This window comes from Panthera uncia, chromosome E1 (assembly GCF_023721935.1).
Source record: "Panthera uncia isolate 11264 chromosome E1, Puncia_PCG_1.0, whole genome shotgun sequence".
Classification (NCBI taxonomy): Eukaryota; Metazoa; Chordata; class Mammalia; order Carnivora; family Felidae; genus Panthera; species Panthera uncia.
In genome coordinates, this window is record NC_064814.1 from 42,854,646 (window position 1) to 42,877,909 (window position 23,264).

Genomic DNA, 23,264 nt, shown 5'->3' on the forward strand with positions numbered 1-23,264 from the left:
CAGGGAGATATGCAACTATCTGATGATGAACTGCACTAACAGCCCTGGTATTTGTTTACATATAAACACCGAGCTGCTGAGTTTCACAGCAGATCCTGGGGATGGTTAGTCAAAATCTACCAATGATCCTATCACGGGGAGATGAAAAGACTTGGAAAGACAAATTAAATGGCTTCCAGGTTTTGGCTGTCATGTATGGGCCCATGCTGCTGAATCACAGCACACTCAAGTTTAAAACTCAGGTTAACAGACTCTTCTAAGACAGTAGTTTGAAAATATAAATGACTGACGCCCCATCTGCTCACTTCCAAACCTCCACACCCTTTCTTCTCCATCTTTTACCTTTGGAAATCCTACGGCTCTGAAAAACATAGCTGGGAAATCACTATCTAAACATACAGGGAGGCAACAGGCAAAGAGCTGCTGAGATCTCTATTTTCTTTTTCAATAAGGATGTTTCTGGCTGATTCCTGATTGGTGGGATGTATGCTGAAGTTTGATTCTAAGTGTTTGGGTATCTACTGGATTTCCTACCTACTTCTTCTCAGTCTCCTAACTGGTCTAGTAAGCTGTGGTTATGATGTTTTTCCTAACCAGAATCCACTGACTAATGTTAAGAATATGGGCTGTGGGGGGGGGGGGGGGGGGCGCCTGGGTGGCTCAGTCGGTTAGACATCCGACTTCAGCCCAGGTCACGATCTTGCGGTCTGTGAGTTTGAGCCCCGCGTCGGGCTCTGGGCTGACGGCTCAGAGCCTGGAGCCTGCTTCTGATTCTGTGTCTCCCTCTCTCTCTGCCCCTCCCCTGTTCATGCTCTGTCTCTCTCTGTCTCAAAAATAAATAAACGTTAAAAAAAATTTTTTTTTTTAAAAAGAATATGGGCTGTGGGAAAGAGTGGCTACAAAATGCCACCAGCACACACGTACAATACTTTATGGTGGTTGCCACTTTGGGTTTGAAACCCTAAAAATTAAAGCATAAAAACACCTTAGAAGGCTTTGATTTACTATGAAAAACTGTCTTGAAATATATGGTCTCAAAAATTTGCAAGGATATACCCTAAACTGTTAGTCAATGGTGATCTCTGGCTGATATCACTATTAGAAATTTTTATTTTCTTCATTTTGCTTATATATCTATTTATTTTTCTCCAACTCATATTACCTATTACCTGTTAGCTTTTAGCCTAATTACTATAATGTCCTTATGACTTCTGCCTGGGTTTTGATTTGTCAGAATAGAGCAGTTCTAAACGGTAACCAGAGAGCTCCTCTGCTCTTTGGACTTCTAAGGACTCTCCAATAAATGCCTAAAGTTTCTTGCCAATCCTATTCTCCCACTCAGAAGGCTTTAACTTTCTAGAGAGCGCAGTAGGTGAAAATACACCAAATAGCATTTGGTCATTGGTCAAGTGATTCTGGTACAAGATCTAGAAGGGTCAGCATGGTTTAGAATGAATGCTAGCACATATTGGTGTCAGAGATAAACTGTGGGTTCTGGCACACCATGCTGGTCACAGGGATCGTGGGGGCACACCAGATCCTTAGATTTTCCATAGAATAATCTAGCTAATAGACTAATTACTGAAAAATACTCCACACTAGTGCAGCTTTTTACTCCTATGTCTTAGGAGGCAGAGTAGCACCGACTCCAGTCAACCCCGAGTTAGTATTATCAGATTAAGCTCACCTTTGTGGCCATGATCTTCACCCCATGAATTCTCCACTCTCCATTTCACAAATGTACCATCCTGATCATCCTGCAAAAAAGTGGATAACAGTGTATGGTCTGAAACTAGATCCCTCCTGCTGAGGTGTCACATAATTTTAGCTCTTCTTCAGCCACTTAGAAGAAACAGCCTTCTCTATACAGCCATGATCTACATGACCAGGGCCAAATATTCTCTACTATAACTAAAGGGATACTCTAATAGAAATGGGGTTTAACTCTCGAGGTAAAAATGCAAGAAATCTAATAAATACTATTTTCTCCATTACACTGTAGTCTATACTAAAAATAAGCATAATAAAATGCTCCTTGGCTGAAAATACAAAATATTAAATTACTAAAAGTGGTGAATACCATCTGAAGACGGGGACCCTTGCTTTTAATCAATTAGCATTCTTTGTAAAGGCTTCCCACTATATTGATTATAGGAATGATTCTAAGACCTAGTCAGAGTTTTAAAAAGAAAACAAATATATTTTCATCATACAGCCTAATTTTCTCCTTAGGGGAACCAAGTAATGATACTCTCCAAATGTGCACTTTTACTGATTCAGTTACACAAGTACTGAATTTAATACAATACAGATTGAATGGCAAAGCAAAAGGACTATTTTCATAAAACAAAATCCAGATGGTTCTACCGTTCTCCCTCCTCTATCTTCATTAATAAAATAAACTCAATTATAATCTTCTTAAAGGAACAATGACACTTACCATGATAACCTTCATTTATAACCTTTACTATAGTGACACAGAAAGGGACAAGAGGAAGGCTCCATTTGGGAAAAGACTTTATTCTTTTATGTTTACCCAGGGCATTTGCTGATGTCAAAACAACTTAAATCTTTGTAGCATGAGAAGAAGAGTTGGCTACTGCATTATCTCCTAATGATTTCATCTGTCAACTCCCACTTGCATATAACTGCATGAGTCTCAGCTACATGGGATTTGACTCTACTCTTGGCAGTTTTCTTAGATCTCAGTAATTTTCAGTCTCAGAAATAGCCAAAAATCAAATCAACAAGTTTCAAACACCCTTATCTGTACTACCCCTGCATCGCAGCCCTAGGTACTTTCAAAACCACATAATTAAACTCTACATTCTGGGGCTCGCCTATTAGATGTGTGTTCTGGTTTTCTACCCCCCCTCACTGTAGAATATATTTATTTTCCTTTTAAATATCTGTATTAGATCTGTTAGAATCTGTATTACCTAGGGTCATTTATTACAATGAGTCTGCAAATGTCTCCTCTCCTTTCCTTTGCCAATGAATTCCTGCATGGCCTACATACAGCTGTTCTCTATGTCATCTACAAATATAGAATAATACCTGGACCTCCCTCATAGGGATTCCAAGAAATCAGCAACAAGAAAGATATCCCAGAGTGTAGCTACTAGCGCTTATTTTTGTATAACCGTTCAAATGCAGTGCAAACTAGTTTTGGCAGTCAAACCCCAAATTGGAGGGAAGAGAGAAATCTCAATATAAAATTCCAGTTATGATAATATAAATTCTGCTTTATACTATTAGCACATAAAGTGGCTCCATTTCCCTGAGGAAAAAATGACATCTTAATAAACCATACCAATCAAAGAATGGAAGTTCCACAGAAAATGACATAGTATGTATGATTTTTATTTCTGAGTAAGTATGTATGATTCTTAGTTCTGAAAAACAGGAATATCACACAGATGGAAACTGATAAAAAGCTGAACCTCTCCTGGAAATTACAGGCTTTTCATTTATTTTTGTCCTTTAATAATCCTCTAAAAAATTTAAAAATTTAATTTAAGGAGCTTCACGAAATCCACCTTTATTTATAAATCCACTAAATTTTACAATATAGCAGTCCAAACATACAAATATGAACTCAATATTTTATTCTAAGTATTTTAGTATTTTATTTAATTTTGTATTTCATTCTATTTTTTATAGTATTTTATGAAAAGTTCCTTCTAATGTTTTGCTTCTAATGTCAAGGTAGTTATTCTGTGACTTTCCAGTGATTTGGCTACAAAAAGAACATTTCTGCTATGATGGTAAAGAATTAAAGTAGTTTGAAGCCTTTTTTTCCTTTGATCACTAGCACAGGAGTAAAATATACACTTTACAGCCTAGAAATGGGTGAGCTTATTTGTGAAAGATAAAATTTCAGTTACTGTTTCCAACACTGTGTCCTAGAAATAGTGACACTACTTTTCACAGTATTTCATAGGAAATTCTAAATACTTTATATTTACATTTTCCTGAATAGCTGTGCATAAATCCAGTAATGGGCACAAAATCCTCAAATTACTGTTCCTGAAATTTTACTGCAAAAGAATCTGAATGACAAATGAAAAGAAGGTAAGTCTAAAAACATAAGTCATCAAGATATGAACATAATTTAATTCCTTATAAATAGAAGTTATTTTATTTGTAAGTTAATTCCTTATAAATAGAAGTTATCTTCTCCCCCAGGTTCTCTTGATTTCTCTTCACACCAAGAACTTCCAAAGTCACAAAAAAGCTGTTCCTTCCCTACTCTCTTTGACCCAAATTCTGCTCCTCATGGAAAGTTCCTATTTTTATTACCTCTGAGCAGGCAGCCAAACCCCAAGTGACGCGAGTACAATGTTTTACTTGGAAGTTAACTTTTAACAGAAATCACATGAATGAAGCTCTCTTGGATAACAGTCTACAGGAGAATGTAGGTCCATCTGTGCAAACACTGCAGTAGGCATGCTGAGGGTCATACCTTCTCTGAGACAGCAGTGAAGGTCATGGCGTGGGTCATAAGTGACTCACCAAAAGTCAACCTCTCAGCTTTATTCATGTTCTTCAAGGAGACACCAAACACTAACTCATGATCATAGCTGTAAAAAGAATGGTAGTACAGAATAAAGACAGTACAATCAAGGGGGAAAACCGGCTTTGGGATTTAAAGGAATACAGAAGAAACTGAAGGGGCTCAACAGTTCCAAATAAATATGGGCTGTAGCATTTCAGAGAATACACATGCAGAATTTAGTCTCTCGATGGGATTCCATTCTCTATGTGTCACAAGAGTACTGAGAAAAATATGAAGTAAACATATTACTTCACTATGTTGATATTAAAATATGAAGTAATTAAACATATTACTTCAATATGTTGATATAAACATTCCCCATATCAAAAAGCTGACAAGATGAGTTTGTAATGGTCATTTTGGCAAGAAAAACTGTAAAAAAGCCTTTTTTTTTTTTTAAGTGTTTGTTTACATTTGAGAGAGTGCGAGCAGGGGAGGGGCAGAGAGAGAGGGAGTCAGAGGATCCGAAGCGGGCTCAGCGCTGACAGCAGAGAGCCAGATGCGGGACTCAAACCCACAAACCAGGAGATCATGAACCTGAGCATAAGTCAGATGCTCAACCAATTGAGCCACCCAGGAGCCCCGCCCCACCAAGAAGAAACAAAAAAACAAACTTTTGAAGTAACTTAAAAAAATAAAAAAGATCTCTTCTGAGCTGAATTCATTCAGTTTCTGAATTCATTTAGATCACTGTTGATGGTGAAATTTAAATAAACAATGTCAAAAATATTCAAGAATATTGTCAAAGTTAAAAAAAAAACATGAATTCTCTCTTTTAGCAGATTTCTTTCCTCTGTTGTTAACTGTCAGCTAATTTCTCAACTTTTTATAAGTAACAATAAGAAAGCATAAAGGGGTGTATTTTATAATAGTCAAGGAATTTTGTATGATTTAGTTAGCAAATGAATCTTCACGGTCATAAACAACCAGGAAAATGCTTTAAAGCATACATGGAAATTAGTCCTACTTGTCATAAAGACAAAATACATAAGGCATCAAAGAGAAGTAGTTAAGGATGAAATAGCGAATAAGAAATCTAAAAAAAACCTTTCATTACATCTTAAATGCACTGAGCAGACTTAAAGAGCAAGTATTTTTAAAAATGCTTTTCTCATATAGGATGGCTTTTCAGGAACATGCAATAATTTCAACTTAGTATGAAGTATGATCTTGACTTCCCAGGTTAGAGCATGTATGTACGTGGAGGTTCTGCTATGAGTCCTCAAACTCTACAAGATGGAAAGAGAGAGATCCACCCTTGACCCTTAATCTTTGGGTGAACCTCAGCTGAGTCATTTCATACCAAGAGTACACTCCAATAGTAACAACCCACAAAGGATTTTTTATTTTAAATTTCTTGTACTCACACATTCATGTCACTGAGGCCCAGCTTGCCACTGAAGTGTTTTCCAACATCGCAGCCAAACCACACAGCCTAGAAATGGAGGAAAGAGGAAAAAAAGAAAGTCAACATAAATCCTATTTTCCTAATACACCAAACAAGTGGAGGTTTTAACCCCAATGTGGAAGCACAGAAACAACACCAACCTCTCCATCTTTGATGGAGGCTGCAACCATCTTCTTCAAGAAGTCAATGGGCTGGTTGTTATATAGAGTTTTTCTCCCGCCAACCATATTGCTTAAGTAGTCCACTGTGTAAACTCTGTTGTACTTGTGCTGGGGCCGAGGGTCATTCACTAAACAAATCTATTGAGATCAATACCACGTTGATTAGAAAACCAGGAATGTGAAACAAGACACACACACCTCTCCTCTAAGTTCATATGTGGGCATCAAACTCATCACCTCTGCCTACAAGAAAAAAACATTACAAATACCTTGTGTTAAATAACAAAGAAACAAAAAGTGAGTCACGTGAGAGATTCTTGCAGAATCCAGTTGGGGACACCCTTTGGGAGCTACATCTACTTGTTTTTCCTACTGGCAAGAATTGCCCCAAAACTAATTCTGAAGAACTGTATGCAAGGGGTATCAAGGCAAGACAGAGATGACATCTCTAGAAGATCCTTGCTCTCAAGTTACAAGACGAGCTCAACTCCTGGCAATACAGCAACCAAGCTGGGATTCCACTGATGTCATTTGCTTATAAGAGGGTCAAGATACCAACAAAGTAAGAGGCTCTGGTCATCTTGCTAAATTGGTGGAGAAGACATGAAGAGAGCAGAAAAAACTAGGAGAGGACAGTGCTCCCTTCCACGAGAGGGTTCCTAATGAGCCCACAGTACAGAGGTGCTCTGAACCCACAGTGAGAAACACCTAATCTCCTTTTATGGTCTTGCACTTGAGATTGATTCTGGGCCCAAATCATGGAAGCATGTGCAAGTTAAACTGACTGCTGGCCTAAAGTTAGAAAAGTCTCTGAAGAGGAGCACTGAGGAAAGGTGACAGATCCTGAGATGATCAACTTTATAAGTAAGTACATAAAATATGTCAGAGGAAGGGGGAAAAAAGTGTGTTTAGTGTCTTGTTTGATGATTGCATGTTAACTCAAGAATCTTATGCCCTTCCCTGTAGTCAACAGGTATCTGAAAGTAAATAGCCAGTGGCTGCCAGTGCCTGTCTCCAACCTTATTTTCCATATTGAAGAGTGGTTTGACATGTTCCCTGTAAAACTCCAACGGTGTTATGGGGCCAATCTTCTGATAATTTTTATCTTTGTCTCGATACTCCCAGGTAAATGTCTCTGGTGGATTACCCAAACAAATGCACACCACTCGGAATATCTGGAAGAAAGGAGGACAAATGAGCAATGGCTAGGGAAAAGTGTTACCTCGTCATTTTCTTCAAGCTTGGGAAACACAAGAAATCAGCAGCTTATTCAAGCCAGAAGTTTCACAGGAAATCTAATACTTCCAAAAATTTGAAGGCTGATGTCTAGGACTTGAGATCATTCAACTTGTGAGTTCATAAACACTCTAAACAATACAATTCTGAAATGTTAATAGTTAGTGCTTAGGATTTTCCCTGCAAATTATACTTCTTTAGCCAAGAAACCGCTCACCACTGATACCCAATAAGATCTGGGTTGTTACTCTGGTGATTATATTTTAAGTGACAAATAATGATGTATTTTATAAATGGATTTCCTTCCCTTTAGGCATCTAGGTTTTCCATTGATTATGACAGGGCTCTCCACTAACAGAAAAGGCATTAACTTTCCAGTTGGAGCTTGGATAATGCCTATTAAAAGTATTATTAGAACAAAAATAACTTCTAGTGGAAGGTACCATTTTTGGGGTCACGAGACCCTAACATATTTTCTAATGATGTCACACCTTTCAAGTTATCATTATAATCCAAGGATATATTTTGCATTATTTTCATCTTATAAAAAGACAAAAATAGAAGCATAAAGAAATATCTTGTATAAGGTCTGCTCTATCAAATTTGCTATATCTTTTTAAAAATATAACATAATCTCTACCCCACAGTTACCACCCTGATCCAATTTCATCACTTATTATCTGCATTATTTGTACTACACATTTGTATACTCCATTACATTCCAGAGAAATGAATATTTATTGAGTGTGCCTATTTTATGTTAGATACTAGGTATCTGCTAGGCTTTGTTAATTCTCATAACACTCTCTCAAGGTATAATTTCCCCTCTCTTTTTTTTCCCCCAAGAGATTGAGACTCGAAGAAATTAAGATCTACTTAAGGTCACATAGCCAATAAATGCCAGAACCATGGTCTGAATTAAGGTCATACGTTGTTTTTTTTGTTTTGTTTTGTTTTGTTTTGTTTTGTTTTTAAAGCTCTATGGGTACAGGGTTTAAGAAAAGGGAACATTTACTGAATGTCGTGCTGTACTATAGTCTTTGAATATCACATCTCTAAATCTTCTAAACAAAAGTAGTATGTTATTTCCATTTTACAAATAGAGAAACCAATACTCAAGGGAAAACTAATAAGGGAAAACTTCAAGGGAAAACTAACAGAAATCTAATAAATGGCAGAATTAGGATTTGAATTCAGATCTGATTTCAGTGCTGTTTCCAAACCACCACGAATCAAGCATTTGACACTGTAACTTTCTCGGTTTCATAGAATTTGTCTCCTCAAAAGACCATAAACTTCTTAAGGATAAGGACCAGGTCATGGATATTTGGTCTCTCCTACAGCATAGCATGTAGCACTATATCTGATCTAGATATAATAGCTGATCTGAACACTGTTCTATTCTCCACATCATTAGAGGATGAGTAATTTTAGAAACATTAGTTTCTTCAAGTCATTTCCCTGTTGAAGATTTCATAATGTTTCCCTATTACCTCCCACAACAAATCTAAATTCCATGACCTTATTTACTATTCTCACTTTTTTTACTGAGACATAACATATATTCAGTAAGTATATAAAGTACACTAATCTGAAATATACAGCTCTATTCAACTTTTTACATACACACATACCAATGTAACTACCATTTATATCAATATACAGAACATTTCCGGGGCTCCAGAAGTTCCCCGGTCCCTTGGCAATCAATAACCCATACCTCCCCCACGGTAAGTACCATTTTGACTTATATAACCATTGATTAATTTTGCCTGTTCTTTAACTTCATATAAATGGAATCAGGGGCGCCTGGGTGGCTTGGTTGGTTGAGCGTCCGACTTCGGCTCAGGTCATGATCTCACGGTCCGTGAGTTCGAGCCCCGCGTCGGGCTCTGTGCTGACAGCTCAGAGCCTGGAGCCTGTTTCAGATTCTGTGTCTCCCTCTCTCTCTGCCCCTCCCCTGTTCATGCTCTGTCTCTCTCTGTCTCAAAAATAAAATAAAAAAAAAATTAAAAATAAATTAAAAATAAATAAATAAATGGAATCATACAGCATATTTTCTTTTGCGTCTGATTCTTTTGTTGACATAATGCCTGTGAGATTCACTGGCTGTGCTGTGGGTATTACTAATTTGTTCTTTATTGCTGTATAGTAGTCCACTGTGTAAACATATTATAGTTTATCTACTCTCTTACAATTTGAGACATGTTGCTTTGTTTTATATTATTTGTTTACCGTGATTATAAATTATCCAAGCCAGTTTGTAACACTTCCAAGTCAGTTTGTAATACTTTGGAAAGAACAGTTGGCTCCAAGCAAACTAACAATAGTTACATAAGCTCTAACTTAAAAAAAATATTTCCAAAGTATAATCTCCAGAGTCTGTGACACTGTATCTTCTTGATAAGAGGCTCTGCTGTTCTGAAATAACATTCCCTGTTCTCAAAGGTACCACTGACAGAGAGCTTTAGATAGCCAAGTCTGCTCTCTGGTGGTCAACCTGGGAATGTCACCTGCTTCTCACAAGACGCACTTGGCATTCAGGACAAAAGAAAAATACTAGTCATCGAACACAAGTCATTATACACAATTGAATAAAGTAAGACTATAACCATATACCTCAGATTATAAGTACATATGAAAAACCGTAATTATCCATTTAGGAAAATATATTTGTGACTTCAATTGAAATTATCCACTCCCCATCCCAGCACTTGCTATCTTGCCTTTATTTTCCTCCATAGCACTAACCTTCTAACATATTACACTTTTTACATATTTTATTCATCTCTATTAGAAAGTAAACTAGGGGCGCCTGGGAGGCTCAGTTGGTTAAGCGTCCGACTTCGGCTCAGGTCACGATCTCGCGATTCGGGAGTTCTAGCCCCATTTCGAGCTCTGTGCTGACAGCTTGGAGCCTAGAGCCTGCTTCAGATTCTGTGTCTCCCTCCCTGTCTCTCTGCCTCTCCCCCGCTCACATTCTGTCTCTCTCTCAAGAATAAATAAACATGAAAAAAAATTTTTTTAAAAAGAAAGTAAACTATATGAAGGCAAGGATTCCTGTCTGTGTTGTTCACTGTTACATCCCAATGCCTAGACAGTACCAGGGATATGTGTTAAAGAAATACCTACTGAATAAATAATTTGTAAATGTGATTTTAGACTAAACTTAGCATAAGAACCAACCCGATAAAAAGGTGTTAAAGAGAGCCAAGGGAGTGGATTCAGGGAATATGGGCTCTCTAAAACACTAAAATACTGAAGGCAGAGAAATATGGGTCTCAATGACACATGGGAACTGAAAGTGCTTTTTCTCTAACTTCCCAAACTAATAACAAGGTGACCCTGTTGACTCTGAATATAGTTTAAAAACTAAACAACAACAAACCCCAGAGGAATCCAATGTTTGTAATTATTCCTTAGAGATCACCAGAGAATGTTGTCTTAAAATTGTGACATGAGCCAAATATAAGAGGGCAATGGTATGCCAAAAATTTATCTCAGTGAAGGATTCACCGAGATCCTTCCCTTGCATACTTTGGGGAGCAAAGGGAAGCTATGCTGAGACATGCTGCATCTATACCTGCCTCTTGTGGCCAGCTGGCTTCTATGATTTTATATCCTTGGCTAATTAAAATTATTGGGAGTTTATGGAGTGCCTGGCTGGCTCAGTCGGCAGAGCATGCAACACTTGACCTCGCGAGTTCAAGCCCCACAGTGAGCACAGAGGCCAATAAATAAATAAATAGGGAGTTTAAACTAACCTCAAGAGGTGCCTGGGTAGCTCAGTCGGTTGAGCGACCAACTTCAGCTCAGGTCATGATCTCACGGTTTGTGAATTCGAGCCCCGCGTCGGGCTCTGTACTGACAGCTCAGAGCCTGGAGCCTGCTTCAGATTCTGTGTCTCCCTCTCTCTCTGCCCCTCCCCCACTCATACTCTCTCTCTGTCTCAGAAATAAACATAAAAAAAAATTTAAACTAACCTCAAAATGCGGATATGTGTACCAACCTATAATCCATCAGAAAAGCTTCGACTGGTGTCAGAATGGCCCACGTCCTATTTCCAGTTTATATCCATTTTGTACTATTGCCTATGTTTCTTATTATATTGTCTACAAGTAGGAAGAATGTAAATTATAAAGGGTTTTGCCTCTTAAGTCTAATTTTATAAAAAAAAGATCCATTATAATGGGTCTCTAGAAAAATTTCTCCAGAGAGATCTGTTCATTTTCAATGATCTGCTGAAGTCTACATGGCGAATGATAAAATCAATAAAGGGAATGGAAAAAAGAAAAAGGGACAAAGAAAGCATGAGGCATGCAACATGGAACAGGGAATGTGTGGATCTCACTTTAAAGACAAATGATGTGGGACTGAATCAATTCCCATAGCCCTGGCTCAATGGGAGACAGACATCAAGTGAGAGGAGGAAGGGAGGATGTAATAGTTGACAATCAGCTATGAACACTTACCAGGGCAAGAGTTTAAAGCCGGCTACAGGCAGACACAGGATGGAGGAAACCATGGTAATTCGAAGGGTTAGAATGCAAGGTAGTTCAAAGATATCAACCTAACTACACTAAATGGAGAAAACTGGTAAAGCTAAAAGATTTTGGTGTCTAGAACCACTATAGAAGTGACAGAATCTTCATTTGTTTTTACAACACTGGGTTGCTGGGAGAGTGGACAATAAAGTCTAATGAACTATAGAAATATTAGTTGCTTACTGCTATAAAAAATGCAAAGCTACAGTGCCCTTAAGAGATGATCTACTCCAACTTACTGATTGAGGAATTAGGCTCAAAGGTAAAATGACCTATTGATCACAGAGTAGAATGGCCACAAGGACACAAAAGGGGTCACCGAAAATAGCTGAACTTTGAAGAAAGTTCAGTGTAGAGGGTAAATAAGCTATTTACAAGAGAGAAGGAGCAGGGCCTTGGGGACTGCGGATAATGCCAAGAAGACAGCTCTCTACTGCTTTCTAGTGGGGAATGAAAGAAGGGCAACAATCTGTTAAAAAGAAAATCAAAAACACTCACCTGTGCCTGCAAGAGCAGACAGAGGAGATACTTTCTGGAGGCACTGAATATGTTTTCAGGCAGAGAAAGACATTAAAAAGTACCCTGAGGGGCGCCTGGGTGGCTCAGTTGGTTAAGCGTCCAACTTCGGTTCAGGTCATGATCTCACGGTTCGTGAGTTTGAGCCCCAAGTTGGGCTCTGTGCTGACAGCTCAGAGCCTGGAGCCTGGTTCAGATTTTGTGTCTCCCTCTCGCTCTCTACCCCTCCCCATGCTTGCTCTCTGTCAGTCTCTCTCAAAAATAATAAACATTAAAAAAAAAAAAAGTACCCTTAAAAGGTATGTGCCTTTTCTGTGATGTTAAAGGAAATGAGCTCATACAGAGAGCCGATAACTAATAGTCAAATGATGATTTTGAGGTTACTTCTAGAGCAGTGTTTGAATCAAAGAAATAGTTAGAAATGCAGACTTTCCAGCTGCATCCAGACCTGAATCAATCTGCATTTTAATAAGATCTCCAGTGGATTCATAAGTACATTGAAGTTTGAAAGCACATTTACTCTTTCCCTCCTTCAAACCCTTATTCAATTATTATTTATTATTTTTCTCATTTGCATTTGCTATCCTTTTTGACATGCTGGTTCCCTCACACTGCCCTAACTGCCAAAAGACCGTTGCTCAAATCTGCAAGCCCTCTCCTTCAAGGTACCGTGACATCACCTGATTCTTCCTTTTTCATTGTCCTCCACATGAGCAAGTCCTGACAGCTTCACTTCTGAAATATATTCCAAAATGTATTTATTTCTCTTCAGCTTCAGTGTCACCAACCTGATCCAAATCACTATAACCTCTCATTTACATGACCACAATAGCCTCCTAATGGTTTTACAATCCATTCTCAAAGCACTCAGAGGGATTTTTTTTTTTGTTTTGAATGTTTATTTATTTTTGAGAGAGTGAGAGACAGAGCATGAGCAGGGGAGGGGCAGAGAGAGAGGGAGACACAGAATCTGAAGCAGGCTCCAGCCTCCAAGCTGTCAGCACAGAGCCCGACACAGGGCTTGAACTCATGAGCTGTGAGATCATGACCTGAGCCGAAGTCGGACGCTCAAGCGACTGAGTCACCCAGGCGCTCCAACAGAGGGATTTTTTTTTTTTAATTGAAATGTTACCTCACAATAAAATGCAAAATTACCACCATGGCCATATATAAGCCAGTTCTCAATTCATCTCTACAAGACCCATTCCACAACCATTCCCACCTTTGCCCAGCTCAAGCCGCATTGCTTTCCTTTGTTCCTCAAAAGTACCAAGCTTTCTCCCATCTTAGGGCTTTTGCACGTACTGTCTTCTCTGCCTGGTATGCTCTGTGTCCACTTCTCTGCATGGTTGGTCTTCCTGTTACTCCTGGCTCAGCTCAAATTTGACCTCAGAAAGGCTTTCCCTGACCACCTCATTAATCACCATATTATATGTTCTTCCAAGTACATATCACATTAGATAGTTTCTTGTTCATTTATTTGTGTATTGTCTGTCTTCCTCCACTAGTATGTAAAGACCATGAGAGCAGGGACCCTATCTGTCTTGGTCGTCACTGTACTCCTAGTGCCTAGAAATGCTTAATATTTGTAGGTACTCCATAAATACTTGTGGAATTAATGAGTATCAATTTTTCTCCTTCTCTTCATTGCCCAGCTTCTTGAAACTACCTTCCTTTTCTTGCCATGGTCTGACTCCTCTCCATCTAGCTCCTTCCCTTCTCCTTTCTACTAACACTATTCTATACACTTGTTCAGGAAATCAGCAACCTTTTCTCAGTCCTCATATTCTCTGACCTGTCTACAACATCTGACCCTGATGATTGGTGCCTACATCACAACATAGTTCTGGCATTCACTTTTATAGAAATAGGTATCTTCCAGAATTCTCTATTCAGATCTATTCTATCCCCATGTAGATAGCTAGATTGAGTCACTCATGTCAAGCAGGGACTTATGTCAAGCAGTGTCATAAGGAGTCAAGGGGGTTGCAGCTAAGACCAGATATTGCCAAAACCAGCACTGGTTTCTGATGACACCCAGAACTGATAGGCAGCAGAATCAGAGGAAGCCTGCAAAGGCCCACGGCTGATGAAACTCTAAAAAGGAAGATTTCTGCAGCAAACTGTCAGACCCTCCAGATGCTGACCTTTTCACATCTCCCCACATCAAAAAGGCAGTGCCACTGAAGGCTCTGCCTGACTGATCTCTGAACATAACAGATTCTCCACTGCTTGAACATAACAAGCAGCACATGCTCAGAGCTTCATCTCAACTATGCGCCCATGGACTGGCTTTGCATTTGTTAACTTCTTACCTTGTTGTATCTTGTTTAATGTATGACTTTGTATTCTGCTTTGTTTTCTGTGTCACGTATGAAGCCAAGTTAAACGTGCGGAGAAATGTCACTGAATTTGGAATCCTGAACCTGCTTTACAGTTATTTTAACGTTGATTTATGATTGCATAAAGCTTGATATTGTAGACACAACTTGTGCGTGTCTTTGTAGCGCGCTCACACCTTCTATTCTCCTTCAAGGATTTCAATCATCCCCAAGGCTTCAGCCATTTGTACTATCATCACTATCACTTTTCTAGATTATTCTCCTTCTTGAGTTCCAGAATTGCTCCCATGTGCTTGAAACCCATTTCCAACTGGACAGTGTCTTGAGACTAGGCACTTTAAAGCCAATGTTTCTCCTCCTCACAGTGGTCTCTGAAAATAATTTCTCTCACTTATATGAACCACAGCAGCATTCGCCCAGCTACCAGGCTTAAAACCTTATTACTTCTTTATTTTTATTATTTTTTTTAATGTTTATTTATTCTTGAGAGACAGAGACAGAGTGCAAGCGGGGGAGGGGCAAAGAGAGACGGAGACAGAATCTGAAGTAGGGTCCAGGCTTGGAGTTGTCAGCACAGAGCCTGATGCGGGGCTGGAACTCATGAACCACAAGGTCATGACCTGAGCCAAAGTCAGATGCTTAACCAACTGAGCCACCCAGGCGCCCCTAATCTTATCATTTTTTTAAAAATTTTATTTGAATATAATTGTAACCATAACACAGTGTTACATTAGTTTCATGTGTACAACACAGTGATCTAATACCTCTGTATGTTATGCTATGCTCACTGCAAGTGTAGCTACCCTCTGTCACCACACAACGCTATTACAGTATCACTGACTACACTCCCTACACTGTACTTTTTATTCCCGTGACTTATACATTCCATAACTGGACGCCTGTACCTCCCACTCCCCTTCACCCAATTTGCCTGTCCCACCAACCCCCTCCCTCTGGCAATCATCAGTTTGTTGTCTGTATTTATAGACCTGATTCTGCTTCTTATCTTTATTCATTTCCTTAACATAATTTTTACAATGGATAGTTGGCAGATAAGCTGCCAAGTCATACAGATTTTTCCTCTAAGATCTCTCTCAATTTCTCTCCTCTTTTCCATTTCTATTGTCACTATTCTTGTTCAGACCAAGTTACTACACCCTGAACTGCTACAGCTTCATAATTGATCTTCCTAACTCTCCTCCCTCCAGCTTCACCTAACTAAATTAATCTCCTAAAGTGCAGTTGTATTTTAATTACATCTCAAAAATCTTCCTAACTTCTCATTTCCTGCTAAATTAAAATGAACTCTCATCCTAATATTCAAAACTCTTACAATGTTAGGTCTAATTCTAACTTTCCACTTATTCTAGCTTCAAACTTCAATATACCTCATATCATTAATTTAATGCAGATTATAGGGGCCAGCCCTAGAGATTCAGATTCAGTATATTTGCAGTGGGACCCAGAAATTTGTATTTTTTGACAAGCTTTTGATGAGTCTTTCTTGTCTTTTTTAAAAAAATTTTTATACATTGCAAGTTTATTTATTTATATTTGAGAGTGAGTGTATGCACACACACAAGCAGGGGAGAGGCAGAGAGAAAGGGAGAGAATCCGAAGCAGGCTCCGTGTTGTCAGTGGGGAGCCCAACAGGAGGCTGGACATCACAAACCATGAGCTGAAATCAAGGGTCAGAAGCTCAACCGAGTCACCCAGAGGCCCCCAAGCTGCTGACGCTTCTAACGCAGATAGACTTCAGACTAGTTTTTGAGACATACCATTCTAGCTCCTCCCTAAGACTCTAGGTACTACCCCACCCATCACCCAACAAATCTGCCTTGAGCATGTCTAGAATGCTTTTCACTCCAAACTCACTTCATTCAAACCACATCTCAAATGCAACTTTCTCCAGGAAACCTTTCTTGATCTCCCAAATAAGACACAGCAATTCTATCTTTGGAGTTAGATATGTTTGCACATCTCTTAAGACATTTAGTTTGCTTTGCTTTGTAATTTATTTTATTCCCCTACTAAACGTAAGCCACTTAACATGTATTATCTGTAACTCCTTCCACATACCAGGCACTGAGAAATATTTGACTGAATGCTGTGTAGCTCCAGAATGCTTCACACAATATGCCTCCTGGGTGCTACTATCACAAAGAGAACCTTGGGGCGTCTGGGTGGCTCAGTTGGTTAAGCATCCGACTCTTGGTTTCAGCTCACATCATGATCTCATGGTTCCCTGAGTATGAGACCCATGTCAGGCTCTGTGCTGAGAGTGTGGAGCCTGCTTGGGATTCTCCCTGTCTCTCTCTCTCTGCCCCTCTCCCATTCATGCTGCCTTTGTCTCTCTCTAAATTAATTAATTAATTAATAAGGAAGGAAGGAAGGAAGGAAGGAAGGAAGGAAGGAAGAAAGAAAGAAAGAAAGAAAAATAGAACCTTGAACCAGATGGATCGAAGTCTGACTTAGCAAGCAATTTTGAACATTCTTTCAAGTGAAGAGGAGGACTAAAAGTTGTTGATCCACTTTAAAAAGAAGAAAGCATGTTCCCGGGCTTTTGTCCTTCTTTTTATAATATCCACTAACTAAGATAGAAGAAATGTAGGTTTATTTTCAAAATAATTCTGATCCTCATTGGGCTAAAAAAAGAAATGTGACTTGAGATCCAATAAAGATATTTAAATGATGACAGTTCACAAAGCTAAGGAGTAAGTCATTATATTTGATTTTCATGATAGATAACGTTGTAAAAATGTATTTAGGGTTGTAAGCAAACATGATACACAGTTTATCTCCATTTTAACTAAGGATTTTATATTGTTTGGAGATGTGAAATTATCACCTCTAAAGAAATATAGTCAACTGACTTTCAGCTCAGAATACTTAAAAGAGACTGCCTGAATTTACATATTTAGTTACTATTACTTGAGAATTTTAACTATTAAAGAGAGTCTTTATTTTTATTTTTTTTAATGTTTATTTATTTTTGAGAGAGAGAGGGAGAGAGAGACTGTGAGCAGAGAAGGGGCAGAGACAGAGGGAAACAGAATCCAAAGTAGGCATAATGCTGTCAGTGCACATCCTGACATGGGGCTTGAACTCACAAACTGTAAGATCATGACCTGAGCCCAAGTTGGACGCTTAACTGACTGAGCCACCCAGGTGCCCCAGAGTCTTTGGTTTAAGTACTTATTGGTTTTCCTGATTATGTCTATTTAGTAAAAAGGGACACATAGTATGTGAACATTATCTGTTTCCTTTAAGAACTAATGTGAGGTTAGTCCCTTACTCAGTGTCAGAGATGTCCTCCAAGGCCATCAAAATAATAATTCCCTTTTCTCTTCCAGAACCCAGAAGAGAAGGCCATACTAGAAAATGTTATTTCTTTGCAGCAGTGGATCTTAACCAGAAGCTTTTAAAAGTACAGATGCCTAGGGGCACCTGGGTGGCTCAGTTAGTTGAGTGTCTGACTTCAGCTCAGGTCATGGTCTCGCAGTCTGTGAGTTCGAGCCCCACATCAGGCTGTGTGCTGACAGCTCAGAGCCTGGAGCCTGCTTCCGATTCTGTCTCTCCCTCTCTCTATGCCCCTCCCCCCCGCTCATGCTCTCTCTCTTTGTCAAATATAAACATTAAAAAAAAAATTTAAAGTACAGATGCCTTAATTAGATGCCAAATCAAAATCAGCCAGAGAACAATAAGAATGAGGTGGAACTAGCTTCACAAATATTACAACACTATTAAGAAGCTTCAGTAACTAAAACACAGAGTTATTAGCAAATGAATAAACAGACTAATAGAACAGAACTTAAAGTCCAGAGGCTTTAGAACGATAAAGCATCTCAAATTAAGGGGTATAAAGAGATGGAGTATTTCAGGAAAAACGTGGGGAAAAAAAGTTAGATCCATACCTCATACCCCACACCAGGATAAGTTCTAAATGGATTAGAGATTCAAATACAAAAATCAAAACCCCGTATTAGAAGAAAAATGGAAGAATTCTTTTATAATTAGAGTGAGAAAAGCCTTTTTTTTTAAATGTTTTATTTATTTTTGAGAGAAAGGGAGACAGAGTACAAGCAGGGGAGGGGCAGAGAGAGAGGGAGACAGAATCCATGAAGCAGGCTCCAGGCTCTGAGATGTCAGCACAGAGCCTGACAAGGAGCCCAAACCTGTGAATCATGAGATCATGACCTGAGCTGAAATTGGACACTTAACCAACTGAGCCACCCAGGCACCCCAAGAAAAGCTTTTCTAATTAAAAATGTAAAAGCTTTCAAATTTGATTATATACAAGTAAAAAATTCTGCATAACAAAAAAGCATATCATACATAAACAACTAGGAAAAAAATTACAATTCATATAAAAAAGGGCTAATTTCTATAACATGTAAGGAGTATCTAGAAATTGACAAAAGACAGAGAAGAAAACAAGTTAAAGATATGAATTGACAGTTCACAGAAATGATGCTTAGTTCCATTCAGAGTAAGAAAATATAAATTAAAACCAATGAGATAAATATAAATTAAAACTCCTTTTACCTATCAGATGTTTACCTATCAACTATTTACCTATCAGAGTGGTAAGTATTCAATTGATCGATATATTGCCTTGATCTAACTAAAGGGAAATAAGTTCTATCAGATATTGCTGATGAGAGTATAAACTGGTATAATCCCCAAAGAGGATAATTTGGCATATTCAAATTACAAACAAATGTGTCTTTTTTCTGACCCAAAAATTATTCTTGGGGCACCTGGCTGGCTCAGCTGGTAGAGCATACAACTCTTGATCTCAGGGTCATGAGTTCAAGCACACACTGGGTGTAAAGTTATCTTTAAAAAAATTCTAGGGGCACCTGGGTGACTCAGTTTGTTAAGCATCTGACTTCGGCTCAGGTCATGGATCTCAGTTCATGGCTTCAAGCCCCACATCGAGCTCCACTGAAGTGCGGAGACTGCTTGGGATTCTCTCTCTCTCCCTCTCTCTCTGCCTCTCCTGCACTTGCTCTCTTTCTCTTTCTTTCTCAGATAAATAAACTTTAAAAACAAAACAAAAAAATTCTACTTCTAGAAATATAATCTACAAGTATACATGCATATATGCAAAATTATGTAAGCACAAGATCATTTACTGTACTTTTAATGGAAGCTTGAAAAATCAGAGCGTCCGTTACTAAGGACTAAATAAATTAATTATGGTACATCTATTCAATAGAATTCTATGCAAATACTTTTTAAAATGCAGAAACTCTTTATGTATCAATATAGAAAGATCACCAAGACGTATTCTTTAAAAAAAAAAAACAAAAAACAAAACTGTGTAGAACAATATGAGTAATATACTAAAATCTCTACAAGGAGGCGGAAAATAATATAAATTCATGGATTGTAAAAAAAAAAAAAGATCTCAGTCAGGAAGGATAACTGACAGCTAATATAATAACAGAAACTAATAAAACTGGTTGGGAGGTGTGTGGGAACTAAAAGGACGGAGAACAGAATGGGAAGAAGACTTTTCACTGTACACCTTTTTATATTTCTGATTAAAAAAAATACTTTTTGGGGCACCTGGGTGGCTCTGTGAGTTGAAATTCTGACTCTTGATTTTGGCTCAGGTCATGATCCCAGGGTTGTGGGACAGAGCCAGCCCCGTGTTGGGCTCCACACTGAACATGGAGCCTGCTTAAGATTCTCTCTACCCCCACCTCTCTCTCTTCCCTCTCCTCCACTAACACTCTCTCTCTCTCTAAAAATAATAATAAAATAGTAAAAGACTAATAAAAAACGTTTTTATTCAAAGTAGTCTTTAAAATAAAAAAATAAAAATGTAGATAATTAGGCTCCAGCCTCAGGGAAACTGATCTCTTAAACGTCTGGAGCAAGCCCAGGCCTATATTCTACTTTTTTTCTTCAAAAAAAATTTTTTTTTAATGTTTATTTATTTCTGAGATAGAGACAGAGCATGAGTGTGGGAGGGGCAGAGAGAGAGAGAGAGAGAGAGAGAGAGAGAGACAGAAACACAGAATCCGAAGCAGGCTCCAGGCTCCGAGCTGTCAGCACAGAGCCCGATGCAGGGCTCGAACTCACAGACCATGAGATCAAGACTTGAGCCAAAGTCGGACACTCAAACAACTTAGCCACCCAGGCACCCCAACCTATATTCTGTTTTTAAGAGCTGAGAGCCACTGCTATAGAATTTCTTAGGTGAATCATAATGGCTTCCTGTCTCTTTTCATGGCATTGATAAATACTGTTTCTAGTCTTTGTTTTATGTTTTATTTTAAACAGAATTTTGGTGAAGAGTACGTTAATAATCCTTAGGATATCTGGAGGCTAAAAGAATGAGTAGACACACCAAGAAAACATTGCAATGAAGGTGACTACATTTCCAAAATGGGTCTGCCGTGTCTGTCATCACAACAAGCAACCTGCACTTCTCTAAATAATGCATTTAGCATAAAAACATTTCATTCAAAGCTATCTGAGCTTCATGGTTGTTGATTAAGTCATTATTTTGATGTGCCTACAAGGCTAGGCAAATCACAGGTACTAATTTGTGGTTTTAAAATCATAGCTAGACTCTTCATTACCAAAGAGTCAGGATCAATAAAAAGGGGGTTGGGGGATTGTAAAAATCTAAAGACCTACTACAGAGAATTCTGTAGTCAACAGTTTACGTAGAATCATGAGGTAAATAATCTTATAAAACATCCACACTCAGGACTCAGTAAGGTGGTATTTTACTCATTTTCTGAGGTAGGAGCAGGGAAAGAAAGATATGTGAAATATATCTGCCCTAATTCTTATCAGCCAATCTCAGGGTCATGACATGAATCTTAGATACATTATTTAGAAGATCATTAATACAAACAACAAAAGCCAATAGGTTGCTTATGATCTATAAGAAATATTATCTGGGCTCTTTTCCATAACTATTTACAGAATTTTCATTCTTACTATACCCCACCATTTTACTATAATCATAAATGGAAAGCAAATTATGCAGGAAATATGGCCTCAACAAGAGCGATCATTCTAAGCTGGAAGGGAAGAGAACTAACACTTACTGGACAACCGCTGTGTGCCAGGCACTATATCTTGCATTCTTGTATTTAATTCCTTATTTGATCCCCACAAAAATCCAATGAGGAATACATTTTGAATCCCAAACTGAACCTAAGACAGGTTACTGTGTTAAGCACTGGGTTAAACATTTTACACCTGAACAGATTTGAGAGCTAAAGGAACCTGTTCCAGGTCACACATCTGTTAAATAATGAAAAGATTAGAACTCAGACAATCTGACTCCAGAGACCATGCTCTCAACTACACTTTTCCACCTCTCTAAAATTCAAAGGAGGGGTGCCTGGGTGGCTACGTCAGTTGAATGTCTTGATTTTGGCTTGGGTTGCGATCCCAGGGTTGTGGGATGGAGCCCCCCCGTCAGGCTCCACATCAAGTGTGGAGACTGCTTGGGAATGTCTCTCTCTCCCTCTGCCCTTCTCCCCAGCTCGTGCTCTCACTCTCTAACATAAAATTAAAAAATATGCAAACAAACAAATAAATAAAATTCAAAAAAAACCACAAGTGAAGTATTAGTTTTATCCATGGCAGTGAAAAAATAAGGCCATTTTAATTCTACATAAAATTTTTTTTTTTTAATTTTTTTTTTTTTCCAACGTTTTTTATTTATTTTTGGGACAGAGAGAGACAGAGCATGAACGGGGGAGGGGCAGAGAGAGAGGGAGACACAGAATCAGAAACAGGCTCCAGGCTCCGAGCCATCAGCCCAGAGCCTGACGCGGGGCTCGAACTCACAGACCGCGAGATCGTGACCTGGCTGAAGTCGGACGCTTAACCGACTGCGCCACCCAGGCGCCCCAATTCTACATAAAATTTTGAAGAGACTATTAGTTGAGTGATTCCTAGTAATGTTTGTTCTTTTCTCAAAGTAATTCATACTTTTACACATATTCAGCTGCATTATGTAATTAAAGATTAACATTAAGTAGTAAAGATTAGCTCTCTTGACAGTATTACCACCTAATATTCGTTTCATGCTTTTTAAGTTTACTAAAACGTTTACACATACATTATTTTAACTGATATAAGCATCAAGAGTTTCCCATCTTTACTCTTACAAAGTAAAGCCAAAAGCCTGGCATCTACCTAAGATCCCTCATAGCTCTGCCTTTCTAGCTTAATTTACTACCAATCACACTCACAAAAGGTTATGTTTCAGCTATGCTACTCTTTGAAGATTCTACTTCTGTTCATGCCACCGTACATGCAATTCTCTTTGTCTGGAATGGTCTTCCCAATTATCCATCCAGTAAATTCCTACAGCTCTTTCAAGAGCTGGTTCAAGTATTTTCCCCATGAAATCTTCTGCTCACTGAATTAGTCACTCCCTCATTTAGGACCACCAAATCCCTTTTTACACACCTCTAGCATAAGATTTACCATAACTATTCATGTGTTTCTTTTTCTAAC

At 38.5% G+C, this 23,264-nt stretch overlaps 1 protein-coding gene across 3 annotated transcripts in view; it reads right to left on the reverse strand.

The window, feature by feature from the left end:
• Nucleotides 1-23,264, reverse strand: part of BLMH (bleomycin hydrolase) — a 46,587-nt gene that overhangs the window by 14,287 nt on the left and 9,036 nt on the right. For 2 of the 3 annotated variants that reach the window (XM_049637973.1, XM_049637972.1), the window contains exons 7-11: nt 7,147-7,302; nt 6,107-6,265; nt 5,926-5,993; nt 4,466-4,583; nt 1,688-1,757 (exon numbers count right to left, since the gene is read on the reverse strand). In XM_049637973.1, the coding sequence (XP_049493930.1) occupies nt 1,688-1,757; nt 4,466-4,583; nt 5,926-5,993; nt 6,107-6,265; nt 7,147-7,302 (571 nt within the window). Of the gene's footprint in view, nt 1-1,687; nt 1,758-3,968; nt 4,584-5,925; nt 5,994-6,106; nt 6,266-7,146; nt 7,303-23,264 lie in introns of those variants that run through there. The other variant, XR_007459360.1, reaches the window with a different exon arrangement.